General features: G+C 42.4%; 1 protein-coding gene across 3 annotated transcripts in view; it reads left to right on the forward strand.

Moving 5' to 3' along the window:
• Window positions 1-13,610, forward strand: part of PTPRB (protein tyrosine phosphatase receptor type B) — a 126,343-nt gene that overhangs the window by 67,895 nt on the left and 44,838 nt on the right. For all 3 annotated transcript variants that reach the window (XM_003927795.4, XM_010338431.3, XM_003927796.4), the window contains 6 exons: window positions 1,855-2,118; window positions 2,652-2,915; window positions 4,191-4,454; window positions 7,175-7,444; window positions 11,013-11,276; window positions 13,176-13,439. In XM_003927795.4, coding sequence (XP_003927844.2) covers window positions 1,855-2,118; window positions 2,652-2,915; window positions 4,191-4,454; window positions 7,175-7,444; window positions 11,013-11,276; window positions 13,176-13,439 — 1,590 coding nt within the window. The remainder of the gene's footprint in view (window positions 1-1,854; window positions 2,119-2,651; window positions 2,916-4,190; window positions 4,455-7,174; window positions 7,445-11,012; window positions 11,277-13,175; window positions 13,440-13,610) is intronic.

The raw sequence follows: 13,610 nt of genomic DNA on the forward strand, positions 1-13,610 counted from the left end.
TTCTGTGCCAAAATACTGAAATTTCTGGATAATTTCATGATTTGAGAAAAAGTAGAGGAGAAAAATTAGACACTGTGTTGGCATGTGGTCAGAGCAGAAACCCCTTAACATACATCAAATACAGAGGGAGGCTGTACAGGCCTAGAGGACATGCTAGTATTGGCATAAGAGTTTAGCACCCTGGATCTGAGTTCATGCCTTTTTTCAGTGCTCCGGCTCGTTAATATTTATAATGTCCAGTCATAGTGAAATAGTAAAGAATCTGTGGCCTACTGTTGAATTAAAATTAGCCCCAAGTGGAAAAATGAAATCTCCTTAATATTATGCTCTAAATACAGAATTGCCTTATTCCACAGTGTTCCTAATAACATGCAGGTATTTATTTATTGGTTGGGGAGGGGACCACAGATACACGGAATGGTTTGTTTATATATGAGAACCTGACATGCACAAAACTGTATTAATTATAATTCTTGGTTCAATGAACCATGCATCAAATGCCACCTTTACTTTTTAGGCATCTAATTTGTAATTTTTGATAATTTAACATGTATACAAGAAACCAACCGCTACCTAAAATACAAGCTAGGACCTTGACAATAACCTACATCAAAATATGTGGTCCCCACCTCATGAATTCACTCAAAGGTAGCCAGCATCTTGACTCCTGTGTTCATCTCTCCCTTGCTTTCATCTTGCAAGGTTTTATATACAGGCCTAAAATTATGGGTTTTTAAGGTTTTTGTCATTTTAACATTATTTTAAAAGGTATTTTTAATGCAGTGTTTAATCTCTTAGGGACTTAGATGTTTTACTTATTATATAGATAAGATTCATCCATATTTTGTGTTTTGATGTTAAGGGCAAGAAATCCACATTTTTTTAAGAAATTAATTATAACTATTAATTTATATTATAGTCATATAAATATATAAATATTTATAACTATAACATTTTACGGTGTGTGTATGTGTGTATATGTATATATTATCATCCAGTCTCCTGTACATATTCTTCCACACTTGATTTTTATTGGGTTTTTTTATTTTGCCAGTCAAATAGATATAAAACAGTATTTCACTGTGGTTTCACTTGCATTTCTTTGATCACCAATGATGTGGAAAATCTCTTCATTTATTATTTAATTAACCATATGTGTTTCTTCTTCCATTTTCCTTTTTTTTTTGAGACAGAGTCTTGCTCTGTCACCCAGGCTGAAGTGCAGGGGCACGACATGGTCTCAGCTCACTGTGCCTCCCAGGCTCAAGTAATTCTCCCATCTTGGCCTCCCGAGTAGCTGGAGCTACAAGTGTGCACCACCACGCCCAGCTAATTTTTGTGTTTTTCAGTAGAGATGGGATTTCACCATTTTGGCCAGGGTGGTCTCGAACTGCTGACCTCAAGTGATCTGCCCACCTTGGCCTCCCAAAGTGTTAGGATTACAAGTGTGAGCCACTGCACCTAGCCTCATTTTTCTTTTTTGGATTGTTTATATTCTTCTTAGTAACTTTTGAGTCACCAATGTATGCTGGAATTATCAATATAATTTACCATCACTCATATTAATCATCAGCTATCATGTTTAATGTTCCATCTTATACCCGACATTTTGTGCAGGCAAAGAGCAGGCTTAGAATGAGTTCATCTACTTCTGTTGAAAGATCCATTTAATCACTCCAAGTAGTATAACAATCTTTCCCCTCCAGAAATTTGTGACTTAAGGTCTAAGATTTTTCTTTTAAATACACAAAATAATAATCTACTCTTTTTTTTTTTTTGTCCCAGGTTGTCATCTGTAATCAATTACTCACTCAGAATCAATAAATATTTAGTGGTTCTCCATTTCCTTTTCAGTGCCTGACAAAGTCCAGGGAGTCAGTGTTAGCAACTCGGCCAGGAGTGACTATTTAAGGGTCTCCTGGGTGCATGCCACTGGAGACTTTGATCACTATGATGTCACCATTAAAAACAAAGACAACTTCATTCAAACCAAAAGCATTTCCAAGTCAGAAAACGAATGTGTATTTGTTCAGCTCGTCCCTGGACGGTTGTACAGTGTCACTGTTACTACAAAAAGTGGACAATATGAAGCCAGTGAACAAGGGAATGGGAGAACAAGTAAGTGGAACAGTTGCAGAATCTGATGGTTGGACTTGGAAGTCTTTGAGTAATTTATCTGAACCTTGAATTTTTTCTACTTTTTGATTAGTACATTACATTCTCAGTAAGTCTCACTTGGCGCTAACCTCATTCAGCCAAGCCATAGCCTATAATTACAAAATATTTATTGGTAGATAAAAGCAAACATAGTGAGGGGGCAAGAAAGCTAAATGTCCCATGTTTCTTCCCTGTCTTCCTGCATCATGGCATTTAAATTCTTAACTTCTTGTTTTATCTTATGATTGAGATCATAACTCATTTTATAATTACATGCTACCAACGCTGATCATATAACATTGATGTCAGGAAAAAAAATCACAATTTTAATAGTTGCTTCCAACTTTTCTTGTTTAATTATTCATGAAGTAGTGCTGGTGGGTTATTTGGAGAAGGAAGGTGTTGCCAGTTCCTTGAATGTGATTCATGAATTATCATGTAGGTAAACTCTGATCAGTTCCATTCCTGAAATGTCTTCTCATTTTTCTCTCTAGTTCCAGAGCCTGTTAAGGATCTAACATTGCGGAATAGGAGCACTGAGGATTTGCATGTGACTTGGTCAAGAGCTAATGGGGATGTCGACCAGTATGAGATCCAGCTGCTCTTCAATGACATGAAAGTATTTCCTCCTTTTCACCTTGTAAATACCGCAACTGAGTATCGATTTACTTCCCTAACACCAGGGCGCCAATACAAAATTCTTGTCTTGACAATTAGCGGAGATGTACAGCAGTCAGCCTTCATTGAGGGCTTCACAGGTAATGCAAAATATTGTTATTGAACCTGAATAGATACAGTGGTGTATTTAACTTTTGGGTAGTCCGGGCATTTTGATCGAGGATTCAGAAGGGTAAAAAGGAGATGGCAGGAAGGGACAAACTTATCTTGATAGTAACAATGATGTTGTCCAAGCAAGATGAACAGAAATAAAGTATGATGTCAGTAGAGAGTGCAGGGGTTGGAGGGCACTTTCAGAGAAATAGCAATGAACTGACATGATTAGCTGGTGCTTGTGAGGCCCACAGATTAAGAATTAAGTGTTACTTGGGTCTCACTTCTTTAGGACTCTATTAGGAATGTTGCCATAGTAGTTAACATGTACTGACAGTTCACCATGAACAAGACCCACAGCAAAGCACTTTATGTCTGCATCTTGTTTAATCTTCACAATGCTCTGGGAGGCCGAGGCAGGAGGATAGCTTGAGCCCAGGAGTTCAAGCATAGCCTGGGCAAAATGACAAAATCCCGTCTCTACAAAAAAATGCAAAAAATTAGCCAGGCATGGTGGTGCGTGCCGTAGACCCAGCTACTGGAGAGGCCGAGGTGGGATGATCACCTGAGCCCAGGAAGTATAGGCTGCAGTGAGCCGTAATCATACCACTGCACTGTAGCCTGGACAACAGAGTGAGACACTAGCAAAAAAGAAATAAGAAGAAGAAGGAGAGAGAGAGGGAGAGAAGGGAAGAAGGGAAGGAGGGAAGGAGGGAGGAAGGGAGGGAAAGGAAGGAAAGGCAGGAAAGGAAGGAAGGAAAAGAAAGAGAAAGCAAAAAGGGAGGGAGGGAGGGAGGGAAAGAGGGAGGGAGGGAGGGAGGGAAGGAGGGAGGGAGGGAGAAAGAACGAGAGAAGGAATCTCCAGCTTCAGAACTCTGTGGGTTGGTTACTATATCATCACTGCTGTTTTTCCTGATGAAGAAACTGAAACTTACAGATGTTATAATAATCTGCCTGTAGTCCCTCAGCTGGTGAGTGAGAAAACCAAAACTTGGACCAAGGCACCCTAACTAGCCTCTCGCTATATAATTAGTATTCTTCACTTCCACTCACCGGCCTTGACTTCCCCCTAAGCTTTCCGCCATCAACTTCAGTTCACACAGGAAAATCAGACAAAAGTGGCAAATTGTTACTTTCTTTTTCATGTGAGTTCTTTCATTGAGGGCCAGAACATCAGAAGCATTCAAAACTCTGGTTAAAAATTTCAAATTTCAACAGTTCAGTCTCCAAGTGGTGACTTGTAAATTTGTTTTCTTTTCTAGTTCCTAGTGCTGTCAAAAATATTCGGATTTCTCCCAATGGAGCCACAGATAGTCTGACAGTGAACTGGACTCCTGGTGGGGGAGACGTCGATTCCTACACAGTGTCAGCGTTCAGGCACAGTCAAAAGGTTGACTCTCAGACTGTCCCCAAGCACATCTTTGCGCACACGTTCCACAGACTGGAGGCCGGGGAGGAGTACCAGATCATGATTGCCTCAGTCAGTGGGTCCCTGAAGAATCAGATAAATGTGGTTGGACGGACAGGTGAGCATCCACCTGCAGAAGGGCTAGACTGCAGAATGCCTCTTGGTTCTCCAAAATGGGACTGCGAATGGGCTCAGCTATTCACAAATCAAAATTTAAATCACCTAAGTTTGTACAATTCAATGTGGTTTTAAGAGCCTTTCTTATATTTTTCTTTGCATTTTTCTCTTAAGAGAGATTTTCAAAACAAAAGGGAATCAGAAGTCTAATTATTTGAACACATTTTTATACTTGCTAAAGGACAATAAAATTTTAAATTTTAACAAGCAGGCTGGGCACGGCGGCTCACACCTCTAATCCCAACACCCTGGAAGGCCAAGGCAGGTAGGTTGCTTGAGTTCAGGAGTTCGAGACTAGACTGGGCAACATAGCTAAACCCTGTTTGTACTAAAAATACAAAAAATTAGCCTTGCATGGTGGCGCACACCTGTAGTCCCAGACGCTCAGGAGACTGAGGTGGGAGAATCACCTGAGCCAGGGAGATCAAGGCTGCAGTGAGCCGTGATCGTGCCACTGCACCCCAGCCTGGGCAATTGGAGTGAGACCCTGTCTCAATCAATAATAAATAAATATAGACATAAATTTTAATAAGGAGACTTCTATAATTAGGCATTTTTCAAAAGCTCTACCTTTTAAGAAAGAGTGCACATCTGTGTCATCTACTTCACCCAGCAGAGCTAAAAAAACAAGTATCAAATCAATAATATATCTGTTTACATCAATATCACTATTCATGTATTATTTTTGAAAGAAAAATAAGGTACAAGCACCTGCCACATACCAGGCTTTAAAATGATCTCGAGTCACGCTCTAGTCCGCTTACAGATGACATAAGCACAGCTCAGAAAGCTTATGAAACAGTATCAAGGGTACATACAATAAGACCTAAAGCTATAATTTAAGTCCAGGTCTGTCTGGCCCCAAACCTCATGCCCTCTGCACTGTGACACAATACTTCTTAGATGTCTCCTATTCTCATGACCATTTATGTAGTTGTGGGGCCTGAGACTTCTATCCCATGCCCTGCTATGCCTCTATTTCATATCTGTGTTTATACCTATATCTGCATATCTTTAACCCTGTAACAAACCCTGTGTTAGAAAGTGTGCATTCAGTCGCAAGGCAGAGCTGCCGACCTCAAGAACCTTATAATCTAGTGAGGGGGATAGAAAAGTAAAAAGGCAATGATAGCACAACATGATAAGTGCTAAGATAAAGGTGGTTAGGGAATGTTAGAGGAGCAAACAAGAAAAGTCGGGGAAGGCTTTCAGGAGGAAATAAAGAAATACTAAGAAGTCATCCAGGTGAAGTGTATACGTTGACTCGGTTCCAACAACAACAAAAAAACCAAAGCCCTGGAGGCGAGAGAAAGGATGGCACATTTGGAGACCCGCACCTTATTTAGCATAGTAGAATAAAGGCCGGTCAGGGTAGCTCATGCCTGTAATCCCAGCACTTTGAGGGACCAGGTGGGTAGATTGCTTGAGTCCCAGAGTTCAAGACCCACCTCTCTACTAAAAGTATAAAAAATGAAATTGTGACGAAAACCCATCTCTACTAAAAGTATAAAAAACGAAAGTATACTAAAATAAAAAATGTGAGCCATGTGGCAGGGTAGGTAGATAGACCAAATCACAAAGAGCTTTGTTTGCCTGTGAAGGCGTTTTAGAATTATGGAGAGCCGCTGCAGGGCCATCAGCATGGGAATGCTGTGAAAATACGCTAGACAGACTGTGCAGATTGAAAGAGTAGGAGGTAAGGAAGTGAGGGACTGGTCAAGAGGCAGTTGCAACAATGTAAGGTCCCATTTATACTTGCTAAAGGATGTGATAGGTCCTGAGGTCGTGGCAGAACACAGAGAGTGGCTAGATTCAGGAGAGAGAAGATTTAGGATACAGAAATAAAGCTCACATTTGATTATATGGACAAGGGCGAGAATGACAACTGAAGTTTCTGACTTGAACCAAGAGACAGAAACAAAAGACGATGGGAACATTGCGGAAGGGAGATGAGGAGTCCATTTGGACATCTTGAGTGTTGGGTGTCTGTGATACATTCCGGGAAAGATGTAATTTGTAAAAGCAGGAGAAACATCTGAACTGAAAGTTTAGATTTGGGAGTTGTCTGTCACCTTATGGGTGACACTTCAAACCATGGACATGGATAAAATCTAAGAAGATTATGTAGAATGAGAAAAGAGATGAACCTAGGGCAGAAAATATTATAATGGCAAAGAGCACTATTTTGCTTTCACATCGAGCTATAGTGCACATACTAGCATCTGCTACTGCTAAAGTCAAGGCTTGAAGTTTGGACCTTAGTTAATGTTAGCAATAAAAGTCCGAACAAGAGATATACTCCAGCTGTCAAACCCACATTCACTGAATATGGACTCGTTCAGCATTCTTCACTTTCTAGATTCAGGGGTATGCACCACTCTGCATATTTATCAGGGCCATTTTCACTAACTTCTGTCTGTTTTCCTTCGAGCTCCTTTTAAATCCAGAGAAAAAATGGAAAGTCAAAGTAGTTGTAGAGATAAGTCAAGAAAATCCTTTCTCCTCTTTTCTCCATAAGGGCACACAGAAAGTGTCAATGCCACAGAAATAAAGCAAACGCATCATCTTCTACCTGCAGTTGATTCAGGAGTTTTTCTCAATTGATGACTTTACCCTAAGTGATAGAACATGTATTTTGTGGCTCCACTTGTCTCTCTGCAGTTCCAGCATCTGTCCAAGGAGTAATTGCAGACAATGCATACAGCAGTCATTCCTTAATAGTAAGTTGGCAAAAAGCTGCCGGTGTGGCAGAAAGATACGAGATCCTGCTTCTAAATGATAATGGAATCCTTCTGCGCAACACGTCAGAGCCAGCCACCACTAAGCAACACAAATTTGAAGATCTAACACCAGGCAAGAAATACAAGATACAGATCCTCACTGTCAGTGGAGGCCTCTTTAGCAAGGAAGCCCAGACTGAAGGCCGGACAGGTAATGAGCACAGCATAATGTTCTGTATCACATATTGCCAGTGTCTATTGTTGTGCAAGAACCATAGGGTGAAAGGGATGAAGCAACATTGGGAGACGATATTATCTCTTGACACGCTGGGAATATTCACCCTGATTTACCACTTCCATGTCAGTTGCCCTATTCACACAGGATTCAGCCCACCACATTCTGATTCCGATTTTTCATTAATATTGGTGCTGTTAGCTTCCTATTGCTGCTATAATAAACTGTCACAGTCTTAGTGGCTTAAAACAACCCAAATTTATTATTTTCTAGTCCCGAAGGTTAGAATCTGAAAATTGTTTTTGGGGGACTGATATCAAGACAACAGGGCTGTGTTTCTTGTGGAGACTTTAGGGGGAGAATCCACTCCTTGCCTTTTTCAGCTTCTGAGGCCGCCCACATTCCTTGGCTCGTGTCCCCCTCCCAACAATGGCATAGCTCCCATCTCTGCATGTGACCTCACATCTCTTTCTCTGCTCTCCTGCCTCCCTCTTCCATCTTTTAAGGACTCTTGTGATTACCTTGGTCACCACCCGGACAATCCAGGATAATTCCTTCGTCTCAAGATCCTTAACTTAATCTCATCTACAAAGCCCTTTTTGCCACAGAAGGTAACATATTCACAGGTTCTGGGGATTAGAACATGGACATGTTTGGGGTCATTATTCAGACAACCACATTGGCCTAATTGATTGATTACTTATTTATAAAGTACATAGGTCAGAAGGCGGGGATGGTTATGCCAACAGAGACAGAAAAATGAATCAGGCATGCTTCTCATCCTTTAACGAGGTGACTGACAAGACAGACACATGGACAAATAATGGCAATTCATTGTGATAAAAAGTACATATAAGAGAGGGATGTCCAGCATTCGGGGAGGCATGAAGGTCAGGTGGAATTGGGAGATCTTCATAAAAGTGACATTTCAGTACCGTCAAGAAGGATTCTCCTTATGGAGAGAAGGTAGAACACTTTGTACAGACAGCCTATCCTGTGCAAAGGCCAGGAGGTATGAACAGGAGAAAGGAGAAGTTGTGGGTGGCTGAAATGTGTGTTCCATGATGGAAAGGTGAGGCTGAAAGCCAGATTAGAGCCAAAGTAGAGGGTGCCTGGTAGTCTTCCTCAGGAGACTTTTTCTTTATCCTGTAAGCAATACACATTTTTTAGCCAGACAGTAATTGTTTTAATAAAAATTTGTACCTTTAGAAAGAGAAATCAAAGTGCATTGGGGAATCATTTGAGTAGAAATGAATCGGAGATGAGATCCACCTATTAATTCATTTATTATTGAGTACCTACTATAGGTCAGGCACTGTTCTAACTGCAGGATATACAGAAGTAAATAAAAATTCCCCATGGTCATTATGCTTATAATCTAGTGGGAAAGAAAGGCAATAAACAAAATAAGTAAAAGATACAGGAGGTTGGGTGGTAGTAAAGACTAAGAAGGAAATTAAATCAGGAAAGTGGGATAGCAAGAGTTGGGGCTTGTAGTTTTATCTATTTATTATTTTTTATTTTTGGAGACAGTCTCACTCTAGCACCCAAGCTGGAGTGTATTGGCACAATCTCAGTTCCCTGCAACCTCTGCCTCCTGGGATCATATGAACCTGCCATCTCAGCCTCCCAAGTAGTTGGGACTTCAGGCATGAACCACCATGCCCAGCTAATTTTTTTATTTTCTTATAGAGACAGGGTTTCTCCATGTTTCCTAGGCTAGTCTTGCACTCCTAAGTTCAAGAGATCCACCTGCCTCAGCTCCCAAAGCATTGGGATTACAGGTGTGAGCCACCACACCTGGTCAAGGGGCTTACAATTTTTTTTGTTTTTTGAGAGAGTCTCCCTCTGCTGCCCAAGCTGGAGTGCAGTGGTGCAATCTCAGCTCACCACAACTTCTACCTCCTGGAATCAAGCAATTCTCCTGCCTCAGCCTCCCAAGTAGAGTAGCTGGGACTACAGATGCGCACCACCACATCCAGCTAATTTTTTTTTTTTTTTTTTTGAGACGGAGTTTCACTCTTGTTACCCAGGCTGGAGTGCAATGGCGCGATCTCGGCTCACTGCAACCTCCGCCTCCTGGGTTCAGGCAATTCTCCTGCCTCAGCCTCCTGAGTAGCTGGGATTACAGGCACGCGCCACCATGCCCAGCTAATTTTTTGTATTTTTAGTAGAGACGGGGTTTCACCCTGTTGACCAGGATGGTCTCGATCTGTTGACCTCGTGATCCACCCGCCTCGGCCTCCCAAAGTGCTGGGATTACAGGCGTGAGCCACCGTGCCCGGCTGATTTTTGTATTTTTAGTAGAGACGGGGTTTCACCATGTTGGCCAAGCTGGTCTTGAACTCCTGACCTAAGATGATCCACCCTTCTCAGCCTCCCTAAGTGTTGAGATTATAGGCATGAGCCACCGTGCCCGGCCGGGGCTTACAATTTTAGATAGCACAGTCCCCAAAGACTTCATTGAGGCAGTGACATTTAAGTATAAATCTGAAAGAAATGAGAAAGTCATGCAAATATTTGCATATTTCTAAGTGGAGCTAAGGGCAAGGCAAAGACCCCGAGCGGATGTGTGTCTGATCTGCTGGAGGAACAGTAAAGAGGCCCATGTGGCTGGAACAGATTGAGCAAGAATGACAGTAGGGGAAGGCAGTTGAGCAGGTATGGGGGTCATGACATGACTGCAGTCACAGGATGATAAGGACCAAGCTGAACGAATGCAGGGGCCCTGGTGAAGAATAGTGGATATAGTAAGAAATATTTTTTGCATTTGCTGAGGTGGCACTTGGGGGCTGAGTAGATTATAGAAAGAGGAACAGAAGAGTTCCAGAGTTTCTACCTGGTATGTCCAGTAGAAGACGATGCCATTAATTGAGATAAAAGAAGCAGGAGGAGAGAGGGCAGGCAAAAATCCAGAGTCCAGTTGTGTATTGAGTTTGAGATGTCTGAATGACTTGCAGAGAGAGGGGACCATAGGCATTTGGAAATATGGATTTGAGCTCAGAAGATAACTGAGCTGGACATAAAAAGATCTGGACCAGAATGCTAGTTAAAGCTATAAATTGAATGAGACTGAGTGCTCAGCTAATGCTGTAGAATATGAAGGAAAGAAAGGATGCATCCAAGGGAAATAACAACTTGTAAGGGCCTGGCAAAAGGAGAAGAGAAAGCAAAGAGAGCCTGAGAAAGAGCATTTGGGGTGGAAGAAAGAGAACTTATGTGAAATCAAGACAGATGTCCTGTTCTGTTTCTACTGGCATCTTAAGCCTGCTGAGGAATCAGGCAGCATCTGTGCCAGCAGTTTGCAAGGAGGCAGTTTCTAGCAGCACTTGACCTTGCCAAGAGGTAGCACAGAAGTCCCAAAGGGGTTGCAAAATTCTGACATGAAGCTTTTTGTAAAATGCTTTTGGCTTTTCCTATTGTTTCTGTTTCCCGTATCACTGAATCCAACTCCCTCTTTCTGTTTGCTTTTCCCTTTCTTTCCCACCTGCTCTCTTCTCACTGCATTTCCCTCCCTCATTCTCTTGCTCCTCGCCTTTTCCAGTCCCAGCAGCTGTCACGGACTTGAGGATCACAGAGAACTCCACCAGGCGCCTGTCCTTCCGCTGGACCGCCTCAGAGGGGGAACTCAGCTGGTACAACATCTTTTTGTACAACCCAGATGGGAATCTCCAGGAGAGAGCGCAAGTTGACCCGCAAGTCCAGAGCTTCTCTTTCCAGAACTTGCTGCAAGGCAGGATGTACAAAATGGTGATTGTAACTCACAGCGGGGAGCTGTCTAATGAGTCTTTCATATTTGGTAGAACAGGTAAGACCAAGAGCCATCCAGTAATGAATAGCGGGGGAATTGTCCGGGTGGCTTTTCCTTGGTTGGTCTGTAGTTTCCTATTCTATTCAGGATGTAGCTTTATATGCAATTTGTGACTTTCAGGCTGTTTGACACTAAATCACAACTTTGATTATATGTAAATAATTTGTGGCCAGTTTTTGCAACAGCGTCTGCTCTTTTGCCTCTACTTGTTTACTTCCTAGGGTTTGATAAAAAATGAATGTGGTTCCTCCTCTTGCCATCAAACTGACAAGAGGGTTGTAACCCATTGTAGTTTAATTCAAGCTTTCTAACAAGAAATCGATGGAGAGGAGACCAGCACTAGAGAAGGGCAAACACAAATTCCACAAACAGGCAGTGACTGCTGTGAATTGGAAACATAGCATGAGATGAAATGAAAACCCGGAGTTCCAGGAAAGTGAGAGACATCTCTCTGGGCTGGAAATAAGAAACAGAATTTACCCTTTTCCCATAACTTAAGTCCTTTATCTACTATTCAGTTCCTTTTTTGTTTGTTTGGTTTTCTGAGACAAGTTCTCGCTCTGTTGCCCAGGCTGAAGTGTAGTGACACCATCATGGCTCACTGCAGCCTCAACATCCTGGGCTCAAGTGATCCTCTTACTTCAGCCTCCCGAGTAGCTGGGACTATTAGCATATGCCACCACACAGGACAAACTTGTAATTTTTTACTTTTCATTTTTTGTAGAGATGGGGGTCTCCCTATATGGCCCAGGCTGATCTTGAACTCCTGGGCTAAAGCAATCCTCTTCCTTGACCTCCCAAAGTGCTGGAATTAGAGGCCTGAGCCACCATGCCCAGCCTACCTATACAATTCTTTTTTCTTGCTTGACAATAGTTTTTAGGTGATCTTCTGTGCCAGGCACATGGCCCACTGCTGGAATATGACAGTGAACAAGACAGTCAAGGGGCCCTGCCCTCAGAGAACTCTGCAGTAGCAGGAAGGGGAGAGGACCAGGACAGATCATCCAAGAGAGACGATTTGGGAATGCCTTAAATTCTATGAAAAAAAATGATGAGTCATGATAGTGACTTGGCAGGACAAGCAACTGCTTTAGATAGGAGAAGGCATTTCAGCAGAGACCTAAAGGTGAGGGGAGCCATGTGGGAACATATTCCAAGGGCACCCAACAGAAGTTCTCAGTTTGTCTTTTGAAAGGAGTGAAAAAGAACAGTGATAAGCCTAAACCACAAATAGAATTGGCTAGATGTCATCATTTCCGAGGCAACCTGCCCTTTGCACATCTTTCCTTACCTGCTCATCAGTGCTTAAAGGTCCCCCAACGTGGCAACACTCTTCACTCTCCAAAGAATAGCAAAGCTATTGGGATGGGTGGCAGCCTGACTAATCTATACAATGATAGGAGTGACTGTTCACACCTCTCTCCCTAAATGAAGTTATATTGATAAAGATGTTATAAGAAAGAGCACAAGAGAACTGAGAACCTAAAGGAGGGTGGAGAAGACGTAAAGAGACCCAGAGAGGGTGTTATGGGATGGTGGCTGCAATGAGATAGGCCACACTGGGAGGAGCTGGAACCTTGTGTGCACATTTTCTGAGCCTTTTTTATAAGCTACGTGACAATGATTTATTAATTATTTATGAAGATATCAGTTTACTTGTTTATCAGGGCCCATGTGGCAAGCATCTAGAAGTCACCATCTGTTTCGTCTTGTTTTAATTTGCACCATATCTCTAGTCTATATACCCCTAAAGGTAAATGGCCTGAAATGTAGGCAAGATCTGACTACAGTAGGTACAACTCACCCATAGGCCCAGCACAGCATATATTCTCACCTGTGGGCCAAAATGCCTTTGTTTCTGTTTTGTTCTCAGTAAGAATTTTTCTTCTGTTTAAGTTCCAGCCTCCGTGAGTCATCTCAGGGGGTCCAATCGGAACATGACAGACAGCCTTTGGTTCAGCTGGAGTCCAGCCTCCGGGGACTTTGACTTTTATGAGCTGATTCTCTATAATCCCAATGGCACAAAGAAGGAAAACTGGAAAGACAAGCACCTGACGGAGTGGCGGTTTCACGGCCTTGTTCCCGGACGGAAGTACACACTGTGGGTGGTGACTCACAGTGGAGATCTCAGCAATAAAGTCACAGCGGAGAGCAGAACAGGTGAGAAGCGCCAGGTGCCAATAGCCAAGGGATGGTGGGAAGTAGCTTCCAGAGACACATTTTAATTATGATTCTAGTGACAAGAGATAAAGCCAATAATGATATACCCTGTGCTAGCCCTGAACTTGGGAAGAAACTGTGGTACAATAGATAAAGGACAAGGCTTTTGTC

Source organism: Saimiri boliviensis, chromosome 7 (assembly GCF_048565385.1).
Source record: "Saimiri boliviensis isolate mSaiBol1 chromosome 7, mSaiBol1.pri, whole genome shotgun sequence".
In the NCBI taxonomy this organism is placed as follows: domain Eukaryota; kingdom Metazoa; phylum Chordata; class Mammalia; order Primates; family Cebidae; genus Saimiri; species Saimiri boliviensis.